This window comes from Artemia sp. Qi Xiang Cuo, chromosome 15 (assembly GCF_049724085.1).
Source record: "Artemia sp. Qi Xiang Cuo chromosome 15, ASM4972408v1, whole genome shotgun sequence".
In the NCBI taxonomy this organism is placed as follows: domain Eukaryota; kingdom Metazoa; phylum Arthropoda; class Branchiopoda; order Anostraca; family Artemiidae; genus Artemia; species Artemia sp. Qi Xiang Cuo.
This window is the reverse complement of record NC_142808.1, coordinates 50,208,732-50,234,160: the sequence shown is the minus strand read 5'-3', so window position 1 is coordinate 50,234,160 and position 25,429 is coordinate 50,208,732. Positions and strand designations below refer to the sequence as shown.

The 25,429-nt window shown below is 35.1% G+C and overlaps 1 protein-coding gene across 1 annotated transcript in view; it reads right to left on the bottom strand.

Annotated features, from left to right (window-relative positions):
- Positions 1–957: 957 nt before the first annotated feature.
- LOC148943805 (uncharacterized) overlaps positions 958–25,429 on the bottom strand; it is a 60,525-nt gene continuing 36,053 nt past the window's right edge. The window contains exons 4-7 of the mRNA XM_089101019.1: positions 15,600–15,804; positions 8,758–8,911; positions 6,217–6,391; positions 958–2,568 (exon numbers count right to left, since the gene is read on the bottom strand). Of these exons, the coding sequence (XP_088957145.1) occupies positions 1,226–2,568; positions 6,217–6,391; positions 8,758–8,911; positions 15,600–15,804 (1,877 nt within the window). The 3' untranslated portion in view covers positions 958–1,225. The remainder of the gene's footprint in view (positions 2,569–6,216; positions 6,392–8,757; positions 8,912–15,599; positions 15,805–25,429) is intronic.

Here is a 25,429-nt window from a genome sequence, read left to right as displayed (position 1 = left end):
CCCATATTATGCGAAAGTACCAAAAATTCACCCTACCTCGTCCATTATGAACTTGTTAGTTTTAATGACCAAAGCATTAAGAATCGACGGGACGGTCAGACATCCAACAGACAACCGAATGAATGACTGAAGACTAAAAGGTGACACCTACTTTCCCAAAAATCTTGAAAAACCAATTAAATTCTTCCGTTTTGTGCCAGGGATAGAGAAAATTCAGTTTTAATAAAACTTACATCATTAGAAACGGTAAATTTCAGTTTTAGATTAAACAGAGCAGAATTTTCTCTCGTAAGCACAGGGAGTGGCAGTCCCTAAAATGTTCTAGCATACCTGTAAGAAAACGCGAAAGATCAACTCAAAAGAGATATCATTTAAGCAATTCGGAAGCTTTGAACGTTTCCTGTGGTGCTAAAAGAATTAGCTAATGGACTACTTGTCCTTGAGTGGGTCATTCAACGCATAAGCTCGCAAAATTAATTTTTTAGGTATCGCATCGCCTTAACGATGAGAGAGATTCAAAACACAACTAGCATTCAATTAAAGTCCTGTTCCAATTGGTGTTGTCGCTGGTCTAAAATTGACCAGTATCACTCCTATAAAAAGTTTAGAACAGTACCCGATTAGTGGTTTGCGATTACAATTGGTTCAAAAGGAGGGAAAGAAATGCCAAGGGGAACAAGAAGAGGGGCCGCTACCCTCCAAATAACGGCAATGAGAAAAAACACAATTTAAACTTCAATCTCCCATCAATGAGTTATTATATTTATATATATATATATATATATATATATATATATATATATATATATATATATATATATATATATATATATATATATATATATATATATATATATATATATATATATATATATATATATATATATATATATATATATATATATATATATAACATATATATAACATATATATAGCATTGTGATCACCAGTAATCAAAGTACCTTGGTCCTCGTTCGCAGATATTCTCTTTCCAACTATTCTTTATCAAGGATAGGGCAGGGAGTGAAGAACAGGGAAAGATGATTGTCGGAGAATGTAGGAAGGTTCTGAAATTAAAAGTCAGAATAAGTTATGCTAGAATAGCGTAACTTTAGAGGGGTTCAAATATATTTTCATTGGTTTGTACAATGATTACTTAAGCTTCTGAAAATGCTGTATGCTTGTGTCCGTTTTAGCACCAATTAAGCCGGGGCTTAGGGCAGCTTCAAATATGTGCACTCTGATTCGAAGCAGTAACAGACCTCCGTCCATTACTAGGATAAGGACGTTTTAAATCACAATTAGATTCACTATTAGAGAGATTACTAACACCATATTCATCAACTATTACCGGTATAATACGTTCAGATACTGAATCACTTGGCTTTCTACTTAAAGAGCTGATTTGCAAAGGCCGATTGACAGAGCTATCATCTTTGAGATTCCTTTTCAGTTCTAAGTTCTTTAGGGCTTGACTTAATCTTTGAATATCAGGACTAATTCTTGTGGATGAGCGATAACCACTAGCAAAAGTGTCCAAATTATCAGTCTCTTTCTGGCAATCCACACTGATCACAGGATCGCTTTTGATACTATTTCTTTGATCAACTTGAATAGGAATAATCCTTTCAGTAGACTTATGTTCAGTCTTGGCCACGGGGAACTCCCCGAATAAATAAGTAGGCAATTTCTCTTTTAGATTAATAGGCGGCTTCTTTGATACACTTTTTTCCAGTGGTTTTTTGTCCTGATAAAAAGTAGAATGTGAGAGATACAGACTTGGATCTTTCTCATTTGCAGCCACCGGGATTTTTGAGGCACTCTCATGGTCAACCTGCGTCGATTCAGCAAAAAAATGCGACTTACCAACACCATACATAGCAGAAGACTGAAGATCAGAAGGCATAAAATTCTGCTTTGACCTTTGCTCCTCCTCCTCCCGCTGTCGCGCATAGCAGGATGTACACATATAAGAAGTTACTGCCGTACCATACATATTGCAACCTGGATTAATACACATAGTTGGACCTTCCAAAGCTGCTTGTTCAGCTAAATGATAGACGTTGTCTTTGGATTTCTCCATTTCTTGCACTTGTTTATGCTCTTTCATTCTATCATATTTATTACGAGCAGATACTAAATAATTATTAATCATCTCCTGTTGATACTCCTGCCTCTTTTCAGTATGAAGAACAGCAGCAATGATCAAGTCAGGGTTTTGAGGTGTGGAGGATCGGGAATCTTCCTTTCTTTTCTTAGCATTAAAAGATTCCATAAAATTCTTTTTCAAACGTTTCCCCATAGATTTCCCGATACTTCCAAACTGTTTAGTGATTGTAGTTGCTTGTTTTCTAATTCTTTTCAATTCTGGGTCCGTATCATTGATTCCAATAGGCACATGAGTTACTTCTAAATATTCAGCTAAAAAGTCTAAGCGCTCAGAAGGCGACAAAGCGAATGATTTGATATTTTCTAGAGTTAATCCGTTGGATGTCAATTCCTCGCCTGGATCGAGTTCAAATTGGACTGGTAGCAAAGCTCCTTCCGGATCAGTCAGAGGGATAACAGCTGAATAAGAAAAAATATTATAACAATAAAGGATTGAATAAACACAAATATAAAACCCGTAAAATAGTATAGTAAATTTTAAAAAAAAAACACGCCTGTGTCATGGCCATAGGAAAAAAGAAAAAAAAAACAGAACAACCTGCAAAAGCAATTTCAACAATAATAAACAAAAAGAAAGAAATTTCACACCCTGTTTCACACAGGCGAGATATCCACGCCGCTTTAGTTTTGTCTTTTCCTTCTATTGACCATAGTCCCGTTTGTTTCCGTCATCGTGTGATTTCTCTCTCTTTCTCTTTGTTTTTGTCATGGCTGGCCGGTTTGGATTTAAATCTTTCATTCAAACAATCAAGTAAACAACTGAAGGAAACGACTAAAAAAAACCGTTCGAGAACACTAATGTAAACAATATCATCATATAACACACTCACGGTGAGTCATGCCCACACGAATCAACCACGCAAGACCTCAAAATTTAACAAAACACCTATTTCTTAACAATTTTTCCACCCACAAGGATGGTACGGTAGGATACCTTGGGTATATAGGGTCAGATGGTCAGTAGTTAGACAGTGAATAACAACCTCGAGAATTAAGTTGAGATAAAACTATCATACCACCCAGAGATTTGATTTTACATCCGTTTGATTTATCTAATTATTTTTAGTTAGTATATGATAAGTTTAAATGTTTCAGCTACAAATATTATTAACTACTTGAATTGTTTAAAAGCAGAGCCCAATCACAAACGCACATTTTTGAGCATTATCACGTTATAACTCTTTCCGGGTCAACCAGAGGTATAACATCTGAAAGAAGAAAAAATATAGAAAATCAGATTAAATAATAACAATACAAAAAAGTCATTTCTAGACTCACTGGAGTACAAGGAAGGCAAGGAGCAGAAAAGGGGGAGAAAGGCATAGAGGGCTAACCACCACACCCCTTGCTCCGGGAAAACTGTCCTAAAAACAGCTCTAAATTTGAAAAAAAGAAACGTCAAAAACTAAGCCCATACCCTCCACAAACTAGACCGATTTTATGGGTCTTGGTCTCCACCCTTCAAGGTTGGATTTTAAAGTTTCCATAAATCCTCACACTAAAGCTTCCCTTAAAATATGTAGGCTGCAAGACTTTACCATTATAAATGATCGTTAACAAAAAAAAGTATGCCGAGAAAGGATAGTTATTTCTTTTAATGGTTGAATAATTGACAGAAAGTGAAAGAGTTTCTGTCGTCTTTTATTGGACACTTCCCTTGACAGTTATTACAAATTAATCAAAAATCCAATAAAACAAAAGAAGTTTTTCCAAGAAAAGTAAAGAGCAATTTTAAAGCGAAGGTCAGCAGAAAGGAATTCAAATAACAATTAAAGGGTAAAACGAATATAAATCAATCAAACACAAACTTGGCTCTCTTACAGCTTGCAGTCAAAGAAAAGTAAAGAGCAACATTACAATGAAGACGAGCAGAAATGATGTTAAATAGTAACTAAAGTGCAAAACGGACACAAATCAATAAGGCACGAATTAGGCTCTCTTGCAGCTTGTGGTCACGATTAGGAAATAAAAATAAATTTAGGGAATTATCCAAACATATCTGCTAGCAGTAATGTACTCGTCTGAATTCATAGTGGTTTCCGAATTTTCAGGAAAAATACAATATTCTCTCTAAATTAGGGGGGCTGAGCATATTCTGATTTATTAAAAAAAAAAAAAAAAATGGATAACCCAAATATATTCAGATTGTAATAGAATATGCAATAGATTATTATCCCGGTTTTGCCTTCTTCTTTTTTTTAAAAATGAGGCATGTCGACAGAGAAGATTTGTTTTATGATTGATAGTCTCAGGCCTGAGAGTCAGAGTCTTGCAGGCGACCATTATTTGCAAACAACATTTATTAATAGTAGTTTACAAATCAATCAGTTTAGTTCAGTTTCATTTCTTAATTAAATTACTGTAAATATGGTCATAGTCAGGGGATTACTGCACTTGAAAGTACAATTGTATTTTATGACTTCTAGAAAGTGGTGAATTGCAAACATAAAAAGTGTCACTGCTACTTTTATTTTCAAACGTTAAGACCCTGGGAATTAAAGCTATATAAAAAAGAAGCGTTAAAGTTTAGATTCCCGGTGTTATTTTTAATGTTATTTTCCTGCTTCCCAATGGTCTTCATATATCAACCGAAAAAGACAATTTTGATATCATTCCATAGTTGACATTAAATTATATCCATCTGCGGAATTACATTTTTTGAAATTGGGGTAAATATTTTTTTTTGATTGAAAATACGTTCACAACTGGTTGAAAAAGGACGATTTTCCTATTTCTTAAGCAAGTTTGGAATGTTCCCAAAGAAAAAGTATAAGTAATATCATAATTCTGGCAAGGTTAATGGATAGATCTGAGACAAATCAATCAATGTTAAAAGTATTACGTCCTTTTTGTGCAGCTTAGAGCTGCAGGATTGACATAAAATTGCGTGTTTCAGAGCGAACATATATTTTAAGCTTACATATATTTTCAGAGTATATATTTGAAGATACTGATGCAACACAATAGAATGAATTTAAAATTCTAGATAATATGGTTCTATGTTCTAGTTATTATTAGTGCTATATTACAATATAATGTATTATATTATCTAGATTTATCATTATATTCTATTCTAAAACTAGATTATTGGCTTTAATTTTTTCCGTCAACAACAAACCACTCATCTGAATGGAAACTGCAGTGACTTAAATATCTGGCGAGACACCTGGTTAGGCAGAGAAGGTTAGCTCGACACAGTTATAGACTTTCATCTATACGATTGATTAAATAGAATCGGTTTGATTAATTTTAACAGAATCTTATTCGAATTAGCTTTCAATACATTACCCAAAATCACAATAATTTACCAGAATTCCCAAAACTTCTCTTAGCAAAAATTTTAATATGGACTCACGTTAACATAACAGAAATTACCTATACTTACCATAATTTATCACTATTCCCGAAAATTACCAGATATTAAAACGATTTCAATGACCGCATTTACTTGGATGTCCAAACAGACCAATACCTGGGACAATCAGGTGACCTGGACATATATATGGCCTTCGTTTAACGCAAGAGGGTAGAGAGAATCCAGTTGACTACATTTTAGTACAAACTCAGTCAAATTGGTTTCCATTGAAATTACTTAGGATTACAATAATCTTTAACAAACTCTCAAAAATAAGAAAAAAGTATTTCTAAATATCCTTGGAAACCACCTTGACAAGTGTTCGGCTAAACCAATGGGAAGACAAAGAAGGCAGTCTAGACATGGGTATAGACATGATTGGGTGAATGGCAAAACTTTAGATTAATGCTCATTTTTGGAGATTATTTTCAGAACCACCAAAATTAAGAGCCAATCAGATACTATACCAACACAATCTTAATAAAAAAAAAAAGTAGGACTTATTCGACTCTAAATCACCTATATTAAAACGAAACAATATTTTAACTAAACCAAACTAAATAATAAACTACCTGATGTTGAATGCTGATCACATTCTGGATCTCCGTACATTGTAACTAATAGACTACATGATAATAATTAACCGACTAATTAATACTGATAAATTGATACTACTTCAAAGAATAGAATACCTGACGCTGAATTCTGATCGCAACCTGGATCTCCATCCATTGTAACAAGAGCTGAGAAATGAGCAGATTCAAAGGCCAAAATTAAAGGTGATCGGTGGCACTGACTAGCGGGTATTTCTAAGGGCATATAAACACCACCGAAAGGTATAGGTGCTAAAGGCTCTCCGTGAGCATTCTGAAAAAAAAAACTTGTATTAACTTCATTAAACGGCAGAATAGTGGATTTCAGCAAACTAAGAATGATGCCACAGCCTTTGAAATTAGCAGCTAATCGGCTCACCCGGAAAGGCGACTTTAAGTTCACATCTGCACCCCCTCCCCAGAGGCCTGCAATTCTCGTAAATTTTGAATTGTTTTTTTTTTCCAAGATGACTAGAATTATCCTGAATGGATGACTAGGTCAAATTAGGGCAAGGAAGGGTTGTCAAGCTTTTACCTATACCCAACTTTTAGGAAGTTATAGATTCAAAGAAAACCAGCAATAGTATAAATAAATGAATTAGGCTTAGTGTATACTTCTACCTATACCCAACTTTTAGGGCGCTATAGATTCAAAGGAAACTAGCAATAGCATAAATAAATGAATTAGGTTAGGGTACAGCTCAAATTCTAGAAACCATATTGCATAAGCCAACTCTAAAATAAAAGCTGATCGAAACTGAACTTGAAATTTACCTTTCAAACTTTAAACAGGTATCCGTGGAATTTTTGAAGCTATACAAGTAAGGGCCAGATGAAGGAAGGAATTCAAAAAACTTTCACAAGTTTTCTGACAAGCTTTAGTCATAAACCCTGAATATTTCAGAAATGAAGACTTATTTTTTTATATATTTAGTTCTGACAAGGTAACCAAAAAATTTAGATTCTTGAAATGTGAACGACTTAATCGTCAAAATTCACAAATAAGACTTTTAAAATTTAAAAAACTAGAATCTGTTGAATTGAAAAGAGATTAGTGGAAGAAATCGGAAAATCAAAACTCTTAGAAGTAAAACTATTTTTTTTTTGTAAAGTTGAAATTCTTGAAATATGAAGCATTTTGTTGTCAAAGTTCAAATACAAGATGTCACAAATTCTTTGACATAATAGTAATTGACGGAGACAATCAAAAGCAAGTACAAAGCAACCAAATGATCACAGGATTTAAAATACAAACATCAAAATATGCTACCCTAAAATATGTACTACCCAAAATATGCTATATGCCCAAGTACGTAAAAAAGTTTATAATTAACCAAATATAAAAAAGTTTATACAAAATGTATAAAAAAAAGTTTTTAAATTTACTTAAAAAGTTTATAAAAAATTCATAAAAGTTTAAAAAATTCATAAAAAAGTTTATAACTAAGCAAACTTCCAAATAGGACTATCGGTCTCACAAGATACAATGAACTTAGTTTCTACTTAATAGTGCATTTGAGCACAGCAAGATTACTTATGCAACAAATCCGATTACTTATCCTTAGCGTTTCACATAACGTAAATGATGTCAGAGGTTAGTAGGATTTCTACTTAAAATAAATGTCGGGTAAGTTACATGTGCGAACCGTGGAAAATGTAGGGGAAAAGTGACGTCATACATAAAAAACTTAATTTGTTCAAAAATGGAAGGTAAATGTGAAATTATGTGCAAAGAACAAAAAAAGACAGCACTTGTGAAATGTGGCACACCTTCCAGGGGTTTCTAAATAAGCTATGTTTATAGTGAAGTACAAGTGATTAATGTTATTATTTGCATAGTTAACTACAGGGTTTCGGTTGACAAATTGCCGGATCGGAAAAGTTAATATTAAGCGAATTAGTCAGACAATGGATACTGGAACATAGTATCAGTTTCATGTTTTATTGGGCGCCTAGTATTTCATTATAAATGAGTAAGAGCTTATTTTCTTTAGCATTTACGTCTTCTTCTTCCTCTTCTTCTTGAAAATGTCTTCTTCTTCTTCTTCAGGCTAAAATCAGATTTAGGCACTACGCAATTGTAGTTCTATTAAAATATAGTATTAAAATATAGTGGCAACCCTATTCTCTTACGGACAAAACTAGTACGTTCTGTAGTTCATCTTCTGAATAGTGAAATATAATCCTGATCCCCTATAAACCAAATTCATCATACTGATCTAGGCAGACGGTAGCAGTTAGGTACTCCAAAGACCTAGGTACAACTGTGTCTTTGAAGTGTTCCTCCCAAAATTTTAAGATAATTCTATTTTCCTTACACAATTCGCCTGATTCTGGAGTTTTTCAAGATTTTGACCCTCTCCCACCTCAAAATAAATTACTCCTTACGGGCCAGGATACAAACAACCCCGAAAAACAGTTAATTCCAGGAACGTAGGCAGAGGGAATGCATTTAAGTCGTGTCCCAAAATCTTAACATATTTACGTACAATTCACCCTTTACTGACAGTTATTCTAAGTTGTACCCCTTACTGCCCCCAAAACAAATTCCTCTGTACGCCCTAAACTGACCCCAGACCTAAAATTAAAACTAATTATAAAACAGAGCGAAAAAAAAATTAAAAACAGGGAAAAACTTACTCTTAATACTGTGTCTGCAACAATAATGATGGGTCGACGTAAAACATGGGCAAGAGCAAGGACATGCATCTCTTCCAGACTTTCATAAGTTTGATTATAATAGTCATTTTCATTGTCTGGACCCTCATTGACAGTCTCTAACCGACCACTTATCCTAATTGAATAAATATAAAATTAGAATATGCAGGTGCATGAACTGAGGGGGAATAGAAACTGACCCCTCCTCGATTTTTAAAAACGTCTCTTATTGCGTTTTCAGCGGCAATTGTTCAGAGAGACAAAAACGAAACGTATTTTCATTTAAAAGATATTCCAAAAAATCCTGCCCCCCTCCCCTATTCAATTTTCGTAAATTGACACTTCGAGAAAATATGATACTAAAATTGTTAAAGTTTCAAATAGAAGTGATATAAACTAATTTGAAAGTTTACTGCATCAAAACTCACTGTCATTACTACAGCGGATTTGGAAAGAGAACAGGAAAATTCAAAATATGGACTAAATAATTCAGAAGAAATAAAATTTAAGAAAATGAGGATAGGAGAATGAAGAACAGAAAAACACGAAGAAGAGAAGAAAGCTTCCGTCGTTAGCGAAGTGTCATTCAGAGCCAAACGAAATAAATGTGTTTTTGTTAGAAATGAATCCAGTCGTCGAAAATTATGTGTAGCCTACATAAAGCTGTCATAAGAAATAGAATGAATTAGTAATACTCAAACACGAATAATGGATTTAAAAACAAAACTTGTCACGTAAAGACCATTTCTGTACAGGTCATTAGTTATCATGGTTGAATTTAAGGTGACGAGATGATGGAAGGGGGAGTTAATACTTAATGGTGAGGTTTATGCCCTTTGAACCTCACTTAAAATTCTACTTTATGGGTTGTGCTAACATTTCTTTTTCTTTTAAAGTCCATATTTTACAAATTTAATATATTGGTCAAGAGAACTGTAGTTCTCTGCAGACCTTGCTTATCAGCATATATTTATGTTGATCAGAGGGAAATTAACTACCATGAACATATGATGAAAGGTTTACCCAATTATTTATTAGACTTGAGCTAATTCAATCTCACCTAGAATGCTGCTTGTAGGCTAGGCAAAACAAATTTTCCTCTTTGGGTATCAATATTTTATCAATACATGTATATGCTGTATATCACTGTTATATACTGTAATATCACTGTATATCACTGTTATATACTGTAATATCACTGTATATCACTGTTCTGCCGATCGTTAAAAAACTTTAAAGAGATGTTGAGTATACTGTTACGAAGGTTTTAGGTGATTTCGAGAGAATTGTCCAAGGGCGGAATTTTTCAAGGGTGAATTTTCGGCAGGGGAGAGGATGTAGGGGGATTTCTGCAAGAGGGACTTCCAATATTAAACTGAATTTGATTTGCATAACTTTTTCCGTCTCTTTGCATATGTATTAAAAATTGATTAGTTTTGCAATTTATATCAATGTAGGGTAAAGGACAAATATTTTCAGTCCAGGATTGCCTTTATTATGGAAGGCATGACGTTTAAAAAATTGATGTTAGTGTTTATCGATTCAGTGCATTATCGTGTTTTTCAATTTATATGCTGGATTTCTCAACAAAATTAAATTTTTCAGGGGTGGGGGATTTTCCGCGGTAGGAATCCTTAAGACGGGGGATTTTTCAGGAGAAGTTGTCCGGGGATATTTTTCAAAAACTATTAAATTCAACAATACGATCGGTTATAAAACGCGATATGATTTTCCACGGGGTGAATGAATTTCTGCGGGGCTTATTTTCCACGGAGGGGAAGTTTTCCGCTGAGGGAATTTTGCTTAGGGCAATTTTTTTGGCGGGGGAGAGGGATGTAATTTTCCCAGAATTTCTTTTCTTTTAAGAATTTAAACTAGTTTAAAATGATTGTCAAAAGAATTCTAGATCTCTGTAGGCCTTGAACCGTCATGATTGTATTTATATTGATCTGAGGGGGATTAATTGTAGTGATGAGGTGATGAGAGGGACCCCAGCCCTTTATATAGAGATCTAGATTCATTCAATGTCACTTAGGATGCCGTTGGTTTATGTGGTCAAGCGATTTTTTTATTTTTTTCCTTATTTTTTTTTAACGACCGGTTGTCTAATTCAATATACTTGCCAAAGAAGTTAGATTTGCCGGAAGAATCGTAACCACCGTGATATACTTGAAAGACCTGAAAGGTCTTTTCAAGAAAGATTGGAAAAACTCATGTAAAATTTACGTTTTGTAGAGCAATACGGATACTCTGCGGTTTTTTCTACTTCGAAAATTTTGGTGATGCCATTTAGAAATTAAGCCCACTAACCCCGCCTTTTAATTCTAAAAGAATTTCGCCTGGAAACCCTTAGCCTTTTCGGACACACCCAATATCAAATATTCTCTCCTTTTCCAATCGATAAATCCTGCATGTAAAAATGGACAAGTTGCATAATTTATTTTCCTTGTCCTGGGGGCTATGGGGGCATGGCATCCCCGGAGACTTAATTGTTACACTTGTTGGATATTCTTAATAAACAGGTTGGTGTCTTTTGATTTACTTCAACATACCCAACATTCCTCAAATTTTCACTAATACCCTAAGCCTTTTCGGGAACACCCAGAATCAAATATTCCCCTTTTCCCAAAGATAAATCCTGCATGAAAGGACAAGTTTCATAGTTGATAATCCTTGCCCTGAAGCTCTGAGGGGGATGGCATCCCCAAAGACATATTTACTAAGCCTTTTGGCAATTTTTAACAAAATGATCAGTGCTGATCCCAGTGTCTATTCTGCCAATCATCTTCTTCTGGCTTTATCTTCCTGATCTTCGGCAGTTTTGTCCATGATCACCACTACACACCTCCTTAGTTCATACTTTAATTTTTTTTTTTCTACTTTCTTTACATTCCTCTTATTTTAATATGGTCTATCACTCAGATAATTTATTACAAGCCCCTCTTCCTCTCTATTAAACATAATCAGCATTTAAACTAATATTCCTAGCTTTGTTTCTATCTTCCTTTCCTAAGACACCATCAGTGGCTACTTACTCCACTTCCCCCTTCCTCTTATTCTTAGCCTTTCACCCAATAAAGTCTTGCACATATTCCTCTTCTTTCCTATATCAATATTAATTAATATATTTTATATATTAACATATTACACAAAAATTCTTTATATTCATAATATTGAAAAAAAGATAACAGTGTAATAATATCTTGAACCACTGAGATTCCCAGGAATGATTATCTTTATTAATTATTCAGCTAATTTTCATTAGCCTTTTCCAGTCATCTTGAATATTATAGTGATCTATTTTTAATTTTCGTCGAAATTTTGAAAACTAAAACATACTATTCAAAAGACATATAATTTTCAATAAAACGCCAATGACACAGCAGGCTTCAGTATTTTACGGTAAGTGGAGAAGAAAGGGAGAAACATACAAACTGCTGTTTGTAGTAATTCCTGTTCGTTTTAAGTTTGACTTGCATATTCAATTTTATTTTGACTCGTTTTAAGATTTATTTAATCGTCTATATCAGTAATTGTTATCTTTGATAAGTTTATTTATTTTAATTTATGTTCGTTTAGGATTTCATTTCATCCTTAATAGGGACTCCGGTTCTTTTGAGTTTGAATCATGATAAAATTAGTTTCTGCTGGTCTTCAGTTTAATATGAATCTTTAGTTTTCTTTGAAAAACTTCTTTCCTGAAAGTATTCTTTTTAAATTGATTTAAATAATAGTATTATTCCTGGTTAAAAGATGATAGAAAATAAGATGGGTTTGTTCAAAGTTTGTTTCATTGGAAGACCATAACAGAATAAGAGGATTGGGGAAGGTGAGTAATTAGCAAAGTATGAATTAAGGATGTGTGCAGTCGAGGCCATGGATAAAATTGCCGAAGATTTGCAAGATACGGTCAGAAATATGTTAAAAAACTGAGAGGCAAGGGCGGATCCAGGATTTTTTCCGGGGGGGGGGTTACTAATTTTTGAATTTTTCGGGGGGGGAGTTAATTTTTGACTCAGTTTTCGACTAATTTTACTGATTTTTACCTAGATTTTACTAATTTTCGACTTATTTTCGACTCGGTAAAAAATTTCGGGGGGGGGGGGGGGGTTCAAACCGGGTAACCCCCCCCCCCCCCTGGATACGGCCTTGCTGAGAGGGGCTGGTCATTCTGAAATTTCTCTGCATAAGTCTCTGCATAAAATTTAAAATTTGAAATTTACACTAGTGCAAATTTAAAATTTGCACTAGTCTCTGCATAAAATTTTCTTAAAGAACAAGGCGATCTTTTTGCATTACTTTGTTGTTTGGAACTCCATCTTTGCCGGAATTTACTGAACAATCTTTTTGTCAAATGTATATACATTTTTGTCGATTTTTTTGATAAAGTCATTGATAAAAATAAGTCAATCCGAAACATGCTTAAAACACCTATGAGCAGCGTAAAATGCTTAGCTAATCACTTTGAAAGAGGGAAGGACTAATCTTTGCTCAAATTTTACATAGATAATTTGCTTTAGCTTTTGCTACGTTTGCCACTTCTCAATACCCTTCTTCCTTTCCTTCTTTCTTCATACTCTCTTCCAAGTTAAAGATAGAAATGAGGCTTCAATTAATGATAAGGGAAGTGTTAAAGAGAGATGGGCAGAACGTTTTGAAAATGTGTTAAACCGTGAAAAAGTTACAGGAAATGACACAGAGATAAATGAAAAAGTTTGTGACAGTTTAGAAATGAAGGAAGATTTATTTTGCAAAGAAGAGTTAAATACATTACAAAAAAGAAAATAATAAGGTCTTAGGTACATTTCAAAATATGGTGGTTGAGAGGTTAGAGATAGATTATTGAAGATTAAGAATGTGATTTTTTAAAAAGATCACCTCTGGTTTAGGAACACTTTAATTAAACCCTTTTATAAGATAGGCGTGTGGTAAGTGAGTGAATGTGGTAATTATAGAGGCATTAACTTGATTAAAGTACGTAATATATTGATTAGTATGATGATAATTTTTAGACTTAGAAATGCTGTAAACAAAGTCATAAGAGAGGAATAACGTGATCTTAGAAAGGGGAGATGGTGCGCCGACCAAATTTTCACTCATAAATTAATAATCAAGAAATGTCTGAAAAGTCAGACCCCTTTGGTCCTCAGTTTTGTAGATTATGAACAAACATTTGGGTCAGTCAATAGAAGAGCTTTGGAGAAAGGGCTATCCTTGTACGGTATATCAGATAAATCAACATTAAAATGATTAGTGTTATAAACGAGAACAAGTGAAAATATAAAAAGTAGAACAAGCTAGGCCCAGTTTATTTTTGCAGAGTTGAAAAAGTTTGGAATAAGAGGTCTGTCAACCAGAATAGAATATTGGAAGCGACAGCGATAACAGTGGTCAAGTATGGTTCTGAAACTTGGGCACTTTGAAAGACTGAGGAGGATTTGTTTTCCAGAGGCATTGGCTACAGATAGTTTGGGGCACTGTATCAAAATATAATACAGTATGACCATTCACTATCTCAACCATTATATCTCAACCATAATACAGTATTATCATTCCATACCTCAACCTTTACACAAAGTCGGACTGAGATGCAAGTGCTCCGGAGAACAATCAAACAAGTATAAACATAAGCGACATTGATTTTCACGGGTAGACAAGTCAGATTTCTCTTGAACGCAAAACTTGGCTACTTTTTTGAAACACTAAGTTTTAAAGAATCCAATTTTAAATTAATTTATTCCAATACATATATGAAAATCGGTAATTAGTAGTGCAATGTTATTATTAAATATTTTTGGGAATTACAAGTAGGTTTCGAAGTTTCGAGTTGATTCCAAAGGCATTTTGAGAAAGTTTCTGCCAAAATACGTGTTCCAGTGTAATATACACTGGACCGTTGATGCCAGATTAAATGGGAGGAGCTGTTTGTGCGCGTCGACAATGTAGTAGTCAAAAATCACTGAGCCGTGATCTTACTGTATATTATTTATGCACAGTGGTTTGGGCCATCCGTTTTATTGACCGTATTTCAATCAGTAAACCAATCGCAATAACGGTTGACAGATTGTCAAAAATCGTCCTTTGCGGCCATCATTCTAGGGTGAAACAAAAAGTCAGTCGTCCACGAATGAGGTGGGAAGAGATCGTAGAAACGATTTTAAACTAAACTCGAACTTGTTGGGGTATGTAAAGAGGGGACCTTGGAACAGATCGGGCTGTAGGAGGAACATACGCAGCTGTTTTGGCCTCAGATGGCTTGATATTACATTACGCTGTTAGTAGTAGTAGTAGTGTTGCATGTTTAGCGTGTTCATTTATTTTGTACCTTGCAATACTGGGGTATGTTCAAAACATAAAATGTTACTCTATGTGACAAAAGGCTTGATGGCCCATTAAATCCTTAAAACGGAATGAAAACAGGGAGAAATTTTAATAGGACAACGACGGCCTACAATAACAAGAGTTTTTACAATCTGAATTGTTTCATTGTGAGTCTTTTTTCGCTTTTCTGTTTGTTTTTGAATCACCTTTAGGTTTGGTCTCGCTTTTTTTAAACTATTTGTTTCTCCTTTTCTATTTTTTTTTACCGTTGATAAAGCCTTCAAAATTTGAAGCCAAAGTGTTCAGAATCTAATATAATTACATAAAAATGTGTTTCTGTGTTTACAAAGTTTTACTTTTACAAAAAATGTTAACCGTTTTCCAACATCTTCGTTCGTTTTAATTCTGGACGCAAATTATTTAAATTATTTACTACAATCCTAATTTTGCATTTGACAACAGGCACGGTTAGCAGTTTGCTTTCGATTTCGTAGAAGACTAACCTTGGCTGTGGCGTGGCTAATTTCAATATTCCTTCCCACTCTCTGTCCCATTCCTCTTTCGAGTAAATAAGTCCAGCTTCAGCATTTTGAACGGCAAGTTGCCATTGCCACCTTCGTCGCAAAGCAGCACGCGAGGGATGAGAAGTCAAAAATGAATATACAGCTTTACGTAATGTCAAAAGTCGGTCATGGAATCCAAACATTCCTAAAAGTTAATATCATTATCAATTACTTACTTGTAATTCAGTAAACAAAAAAGCTGGACAGCACCTCTCCCTGGCCCGAGCAACCGGATTATAGTTGTCACAATTTTGAGTAAGTGAACTTACTACTTCCAGTTAGCCTGCATTACAACGGGCATACCGGAAATACCTTCAATGGGCTAAATTAGAGATCGAAAGGATTGCCAAGAACATTTTTAGAACTTGTGTATCACACAGCGATAAGATACAGTTAAGATACAATCTTCTTCCAATACAGTTTTAGGTTCTTTGTGTCACATGAAAGTAATTTGTGACAGCAGTTTCACTTGACTAATAGACAAATAACACTGATCACTTGAGGTCCGCTTGAATAGGATTGGTGAATTCTCATTGGTGAATTGTTAGCAGCTGATTCTTACATTGAGTAGTTTATGGTACAAAATGACAATGTGAAGTAGATATAATTTGACTCGCTTGCTCGTTATCTATAATCTGAACCAACAGTGGCTGCATATCATAGGCAGCGCAATCGCGCTGCCTAAGTAAAGAACGATGTTGGCACAATGTATTATTTATTATCTATTTTTGATTTTAGACCAGGGCACTTCGTATCGAAGGAGTTGTCGTAGAAACTTCGAAAAGGACTCATTCAATTGGAAATTAGAGTGGCTAGTGCCCTTTTTAATAGTCAAAAGTGATTGGAAGACAACTAACACCCCTTCCACGACCACCATTTCCCCAAACACATCCAATCCAAATTTTGATATAGCCATTTTGTTCAGGAGGTTTTTGAGGAGGACACTCCCCACAGCCCTCAGGGCAAGGGCTGTAATTTAAGCCATGGGGGCACATAAGATTTTTATAAAGCGTTGCCGTGGAAACTTCAAAAAAGGCTCATTCGATTGGAAATTCAAAGGGCTAGTGCCCTTTTTAATAGTCGAAAGTGATTGGAGGGTAACTAACTCCCCTCTCATGCCCACCTTTTCCCCAAATACATCCAATCAATAATTTTGAGACAGTAATTTTGTTCAACGTAGTTGAAAGTTTTGAAAATTAGGTCTTTGGGGATGACAGCCCCCTCCCCTGGGGGCATATTAGGTTTTCAGAGAAGCGCTGTCTTTCTAAATATAATTTGTTACTTTGCTGAAAAAAATTATTTTAAATGTTTTCACTTATAACTTTAAGAAAACAAAAATTAATTAAGATTTTAAGGAATAAATATCAGCATATGTATATTTGACAATGCACATTCTTTTCAGTATATTCATTTGAATTTTTTTCAGTAAAGTACACATCATATTCTGGCTTTTAGAAAGCATATGGTTTAGAACCCTACTCAGATTAATTTCTGCTCATTTTGAGTTTGACTTATTTTAATTTCTGTTTGTTTTTGGTTTCATTTATTTATTGATACTGATCTGTGGTAGTTGTATGCTTAGTAGATTATTTGATTCTATTTCTGTTCATTTTTTCTTCAATGGAGTTCTTTAAATTTTTTTGAAAAACTTATTTTGTGCAAAAAGATTTTTTGGTTAATTGGCTAAATAAGCTTACCCCACTGGTTTACGTCAGATCCCTAAGAATGTAAGCTTGATTCTGATGGGTGGATTTTTTTAGCAAACCAATCATATATTATTTGTATTCTCAGTTAATAAGTTTATGTTATAGAATTGTAATGTTAAACAGCTTTCAAGGTAAAAACAACCGCAAAAATTGCTTCAATAGAAGTGTATCTTTAAACAGTCGAAAATAGAAAGTCTTTGGTTACTCAGGCTCCACATTCAAAAGAAGTCGATCCCACTTTTAATGTAACTATCCAATCGGTTTATATGACATAAATTCAATCAGTGAAACTAGAACATCAATCAGAAAGCTATGATTCTGCAAAAAAAAAACAGAAATAGCATAAAGTTGGTAACTTATTATGAGGAAAGTGACTAGAATAAAACCTACATCACTCTACACAAACCCATCAAACTCTTATTAGACGAACCTAAGATTTAAATACTCACTTGGGGGGGGGGGGCAGCTAGCCTCATGTGCTTTTAATACGGCTTAATTTTTCATCTGCGACTCAGTTTATGTGATAGTTCACTAAATTATTTATCATCAAATTAGTACACAGGGGGTTAAGTTTGTTTTCCTCCAAGTGGCTACCCTACCTTAGAGTTTACTCCTTTGCTCCTAGAGACATCTAGAAAGACCCGCCAATCATCCCTCTCATGTGTTGCTGCCCGGGTTTTCCCATTGGGGCTAGACTATCGTATGAATGTGGTTAAAGTCCCTGCAGTAGATGCGTCTTCCCTTACTACTGCTACAGTCCAAACTTCTTCGAACTGGGGAGAGACAGTCGTTTGGACTACTTCGCGTCCCTACGGTATGTGCGATAAAGCGTAGTTATCGTTCTTCCCCTGCTACAGTTTCCCTCCGGTTTCCGCTCGAGTACAGTTCTGGGGAATATACCTTCCACCGTATGGAGGACATGTCCCAAGCAGCACCATCTTAGTCGGCATGTAACATCTGTTACTAGGAATGGGCGGGAGATAGAGCAAATTGTTTGGTTGGTAATGAGGGATTTCCAGTTAAAATTGAATATATCGTAATAACCATTATCAGAGGCAACTATAGTAAAGATCCATAAGGCTTCAATTTATAAATTTATTTTAAGGCGTGTCGCATAAACTTAGGAAGGGATTTATTCAATTGGAAATTAGGCCAATGGGGCTAGACGTCCTCCATTACTTGTGCTGCTGTCCGAAATTCTTCGAACTGGGGGCAGACTATCGCTTGGATCTACTTCATTTCTCTACAGTAGAAGCAACAAAGCGTACTTATCGGTCTTCCCCATCTAGACTTTCTATCTGGCTGCCACCCAAATACAGTCCCAAATATAGTTCTGGCGAGTAAACCTTCCACCATGATTAATGAATTGTCACAAGTAATACCATCTTCGTTGGCAAATGACATCTGTTACCAGGAGATGGCCCGATATAGAGCAAATTGGTTTGTTGGTAATATGGGATCTCCAGTTGATATTTAGTATCCTGCGATAACAACTATTACATACAACACTCTAGTGTTAATTATAGTGAAGAGCCATAAGGCATCAACGTAATGTTTCCCCAGAGCCACTTCATATGGAAGTTCGAATAAACTTCGGAGAGCGCTTATTCAATTGTAAATTGAAATTTCTTATGCCCATTTAATAGTCAAAGGTGATCAGAGGGCAACCATGCCCCCCCCCCCTCTCACACTTTTTTCCCCTTAAGGCATCCGATCAAAATTTGGATATATTCATTTTGTTTAAAATAGTCCGAAGATCAAACAACTATGCCTCCATGGTTAACAAAACTCCCCACAGACCCCAGGGCAAGGGCTATACAAAATCATTGTTAACATATAAAGTTTTTTTTTCGGAAAAGGGGGCATGTTTATTCCTGGGTCGTCAAAAGCCTTCAGGTACTAATGTGAATCTTTAAGCGAATGTTGAGATGCATGTCGAACACAACCAAAACACAATATGTACAGAGTAGTGGTGAAAATGGCGCATCAACAATATCTAAGGAACGGCTGAGAGTATGAAGCTTTAACTTCCAGAGCATGTTGAAGGGGATGTTGAAGAGTGATCAGAGAGCAACCAGCCAGATTACCCCTTTAAAATGCCGCTTCCATCAACACAGATTTAAATTTGGGAAACGCCATTTTGTTAAAGACAGTTAAAAGTCTAATAAATATGCATCAGGGGATGCGTACCCTTCACCAACCTGGAGCAAGGATTGTAAATTATGCAATTTTCCAATTGTTTATGTGAAGGATTTATCATTAAGAAAACAGGGAATGTTAGATTCTTGATGTGTCCGAAAGGCTAAATATATTAAGATGAAACTTAGGAGAATGTTGACCGGTATGTTAGATTAAATCAAAAGAAACTATGTGCATCCAGTTAGTAGTATGTACATATTGAATTCTGACGGAGGTATAGCAATTTCTACGTTATTCTATAGAAGCTCTACACCTTTTCAAAGAGATTCAGAGCTCCCTCACATGGCATATGGAATTCTATGGAAGCTATAGCAAGGACTGGTTTGGTGGGTATAGTCTGGTTTGGCGGATGTAGTCTGGTTTATTTTTTCAAAGAGAGTGAGTATTTGACATTTTTGCAAAAAAGGGATTCGCAAATTGGACACTATGAACGATATTAATTAATGTTTTGAATAATAGGAGTGTGAATGATTCTAATTAGTGATTGGATTGCATGAAGGGGGAGAAAAAAAGGATTAAACTGATTAGCAGTTAAGGTAACCCCGAAGGAGTTGTTAACTCAGGTAATTTGTTATAAATTTGAAACATCATCAGTCTATGAAAATGACTAACGACGGTAGAATGACATTGTGACTTAACCTAGCTTTACCTTTACGATGGGGTCTGTATAATGCAGAAGTGATGTTTGATAATTATTGTCAATTTAAAATAGGATCTAACGTTCCCTTCGTTCCCCAATTTCTGAGGGCAGGGGAGGGGAGGGGTCACTTTTCGAGGGAAAACCAAAAATACTCAGAATCAAAAATAAAAAGGATTTGCCTCTAGGGGAAGGCTCAAAGTCCCTTAGTTCCCACATCTCTGAGGTCAGGGGAGGGAGAGGGGGAGTCAATTTCAGAGGGAAAACCAAAAATACTCAGAATCGAAAAAAAACAGGATCTGTCTCATGTGCAAGGCTCAGAGGTCCGTCGTTCCTCCATTTATGAGGGGCCGGAGAGGGAGAGGGTCAATTTTAGAAGGAAAACCACAAATACGTAGACTCGAACATCACCGGGAATCTGCCTCAAGGGGAAGGCTCAGTGGTCCTTCGTTCCCCCATTTCTGAGGGGCAGTAGAGGTGGGGGGTCAATTTTGGAGGGAAAACCAAAAATAATCAGAATCGAAAATAAATGGGATCTGCCTCAAGGGGAAGACTCAGAGGCCCTTCGTTCCCACATGTCTGAGTGCAGGGGAGGGAGAGGGGGAGTCAATTTCAGAGTGAAAACCAAAAAAACTCAGAATTGAAAATAAACAGGATCTGTCTCATGGGCAAAGCTCAAAGGTCCTTCGTTCCTCCATATCCGAGGGGCAGGAAAGAGAAGGGGTCAATTTTGGAGGTAAAACCAAAAATACTCAGAATCAAAAATAAAAGAGATCTGCCTCAAGGGGAAGACTCAGAGGCACTTCGTTCCCACATTTCTGCGGGCAGGGGAGGGGGGAGGTCAATTTTGAAGGGAAAAACAAAAATACTCAGAATCGAAAATAAACGAGATCTGCATCAAGGGGAAGGCTCAGAGGCTCTTCGTTCCCACATTTCTGTGGGCTGGGGAGGGAGAGGGGGAGTCAATTTCAGAGGGAAAACCAAAAATGCTCAGAATCGAAAATAACCCGGATCTGTCTCATGGGCAAAGCTCAGAGGTCCTTCGTTCCCCTATTTCTGAGGGCAGGGGCGGGGTGGGGTCAATTTTGGAGGAAAAATCAAAAATACTAAGAATTTAAAATAAACTGAAGCTGAATTAAGTGGATTGCACAGAGGCCCTATGGTCCTAATTATCGGTGATCAGGAGAGGGGGGGTGTAATTTTGGAGGGACAACCAAAACTATTCAGAATCGAAAAAAAAAGTTATCTACCTCTAGGGGAAGGCCTGGGCTGATGTTTGCAAGTCGAAGAATTTGTCTTTGTTGGTTTGAATGTCTAAAGTGCCTGTCTTTCTCTGTTTACATGTCTGATTCTTTTTGTTTGCATGTCCGGGTGAGTGTTTGCAAGTCCAAGTTGGGTTTTCAGACCTACGTTTTTTAGATTTTCGTGGGTGTTTGGTTACCGGGGTTTATTATTTGAGAAGTTAACTTTAGTATATCGTGATTTGACGTGCCTGAAATCATGAATTAGAATAGTTAATTAGCTGTTTGGGTTTTAAGACCTAGTTTTTTTTAGATTTTCGTGGGCGTTAGGTTCCTGGGATTTATTATTAGAGAAGTTAACTTTAGTATTTCCTAGTTTGACTTGCCTGAAATCATGAATTATAATATTTAATTGGCTGTTTGGGAATTTTCAGACCTAGGTTTTTTAGATTTTCGTGTGTGTTTGACTCCTGGGGGTTATTATTTGAGAAGTTAACTTTAGTATTTTGTGGTTTTACGTGCCTGAAATCATGAATTAGAATAGTTAATTAGCTGTTTGGGTTTTCAGACCTAGTCTTTTTAGATTTTCGTGGGCGTTGGGTTCCTGGGATTTATTATTTGAGATGTTAACTTTAGTATTTCGTATTTGACGTGCCTGAAATCATGAATTAGAATATTTAATTGGCTGTTTGGGGATTTTCAGACCTAGGTTTTTTAGGTTTTCATGTTTGTTTGACTCCTGGGGTTTATTATTTGAGAAGTTAAATTTAGTATTTTGTGGTTTTACGTGCCTGAAATCATGAATTAGAATATTTAATTAGCTGTTTAGGGTTTTCAGACCTAGGTTTTTTAGATTTTCGCGGATGTTTGACTCCTGGGGTTTATTATTTGAGAAGTTAACTTTAGTATTTTATGGTTTTACGTGCCTGAAATCATGAATTAGAATAGTTAATTACCTGTTTAGGGTTTTCAGACCTAGGTCTTTTAGATTTTCGTTGGTGTTTGTTTCCTGGAGTTTATTATTTGAGAAGTTAACTTTAGTATTTCATGGTTTGACGTGCCTGAAATCATGAATTAGAATAGTTAATTAGTTGTTTGGGTTTTCAGACCTAGTTTTTTAGATTTTCGTGGGTGTTAGGTTCCTGGGGTTTATTATTCGAGAAGTTAACTTTAGTATTTCGTGATTTGACGTGCCTGAAATCATGAAATAGAATAGTTAATTAGCTGTTTAGGGTTTTCAGAAATAGTTTTTTAGATTTTAATGGGTGTTAGGTTCCTGAGATTTATTATTTGAGAAGTTAACTTTAGTATTTAATGGTTTGATTGGCCTGAAATCATGAATTAGAATATTTAATTGTATGTTTGGGGATTTTCAGACCTAGGTTTTTTAGGTTTTCGTGGCTGTTTGTTTCCTAGAGTTTATTATTTGAGAAGTTAACTTTAGTATTTTGTGGTTTTACGTGCCTGAAATCAAGAATTAGAATAGTTAATTAGCTGTTTGAGTTTTCAGACCTAGTTTTTTAGATTTTCGTGGGTGTTAGGTTCCTGGGATTTATTATTTGAGAAGTTAATTTTAGTATTTCATAGTTTGACTTGGCTGAAATCATCAATTAGAATATTTAATTGACTGTTTGGGGATTTTCAGACCTAGGTTTTTTAGGTTTTCGTGTGTGTTTGAATCCTGGGGTTTATTGTTTGAGAAGTTAACTTTAGTATTTTGTGGTTTTACCTGCCTGAAATCATGAATTAGAATAGTTAATTAGCTGTTTAGGGTTTTCAGACCTAGGTTTTTTAGATTTTCGTGGATGTTTGACTCCTGGGGTTTATTATTTGAGAAGTTAACTTTAGTATTTTGTGGTTTGACGTGCCTGAAATCATGAATTAGAATAGTTAATTACCTGTTTAGGGTTTTCAGACCTAGGTTTTTTAGATTTTCGTTGGTGTTTGTTTCCCGCAGTTTATTATTTGAGAAGTTAACTTTAGTATTTCATGGTTTGACGTGCCTGAAATCATGAATTAGAATAATTAATTACCTGTTTCGGTTTTCAGACCTAGGTTTTTAGATTTTCGTGGGTGTTAGGTTCCTGGGGTATATTATTCGAGAAGTTAACTTTAGTATTTCGTGATATGACGTGCCTGAAATCATGAATTAGAATAGTTAATTAGCTGTTTGGGTTTTCAGACATATTTTTTTAGATTTTCATGGGTGTTAGGTTCCTGGAATTTATTATTTGAGAAGTTAACTTTAGTATTTCATGGTTTGACTTGCCTGAAATCATGAAATAGAATATTTAATTGGCTGTTTGGGGATTTTCAGACCTAGGTATTTTAGGTTTTCGTGAGTGTTTGTTTCCTGGAGTTTATTATTTGAGAAGTTAACTGTAGTATTTTGTGGTTTTACGTGCCTGAAATCATGAATTAGAATAGTTAATTAGCTGTTTGAGTTTTCAGACCTAGTTTTTTAGATTTTCTTGGGTGTTAGGTTCCTGGGATTTATTATTTGAGAAGTTAACTTTAGTATTTCATGGTTTGACTTGCCTGAAATCATGAATTAGAATATTTAATTGACTGTTTGGGGATTTTCAGACCTAGGTTTTTTAGGTTTTCGCGTGTGTTTGACTCCTGGGGTTTATTGTTTGAGAAGTTAACTTTAGTATTTTGTGGTTTTACGTGCCTGAAATCATGAATTAGAATAGCTAATTACCTGTTTAGGGTTTTCAGACCTAGGTTTTTTAGATTTTTGTGTGTGTTTGACTCCTGGGGTTTATTATTATTTGAGAAGTTAACTTTAGTATTTTGTGGTTTTACGTGCCTGAAATCATGAATTAGAATAGTTAATTAGCAGTTTAGGGTTTTCAGACCTAGGTTTTTTAGATTTTCATGAGTGTTTGTTTCCTGGAGTTTATTATTTGAGAAGTTAACTTTAGTATTTCATGGTTTGACGTGCCTGAAATCATGAATTAGAATAGTTAATTAACTGTTTGGGTTTTCAGACCTAGTTTTTTAGATTTTTGTGGGTGTTAGGTTCCTGGGGTTTATTATTTGAGAAGTTAACTTTAGTATTTCGTGGTTTGACTTGGCTGAAATCATGAAATAGAATATTTAATTGGCTGTTTGGGGATTTTCAGACCTAGGTTTTTTAGGTTTTCGTGTATGTTTGACTCCCGGGGTTTATTATTTGAGAAGTTAACTTTAGTATTTTGTGGTTTTACCTGCATGAAATCATGAATTAGAATAGTTAATTAGCTGTTTAGGGTTTTCAGACCTAGGTTTTTTAGATTTTCGTGGGTGTTAGGTTCCTGGGGTTTATTATTTGAGAAGTTAACTTCAGTATTTCGTGGTTTGACGTGCCTGAAATCATGAATTAAAATAGCTAATTAACTGTTTGGCTTTTCAGACCTACCTTTTTTAGATTTTCTTTGACATATCTGATGAAATAATTTAGGTCGTATGATAAATTTTATCTATTTTTTAATGCAGTAGTTTTTCAGTAAGGACACTCGATATCCTAAAAGTGTTTAATTCAAACTTTTACCTTGACCATTGATGTTGTTAGCAGAATTTCAAAAGGATCATTTATGAGTGCTGGCGTATCTGATGAAATAATTTAGATCGTATGATCAATTTAATTTATTTTTAATGCAGTAGTTTTTCAGTAAGGACACTCGATATCCTAAAAGTGTTTGATTCAAACTTTTACATTGAGCATCGATGTTGTTAGCAGAATTTCAAAAGGATCGTTTATGAGCGTATAGCGTATCTGATGAAATAATTAAGGTCGTATGATAAATTTTTTTTTAATACAGTAGTTTTTCAGTAAGGACACTCGATATCCTAAAAGTGTTTGATTCAAACTTTTACCTTGAGCATCGATATAGTTAGCAGAATTTCAAAAGGATCGTTTATGAGTACTGGCGTATCTGATGAATTAATTTAGGTCGTATGATCAATTTAATTTTTTTTAATGTAGTAGTTTTTCAGTAAGGA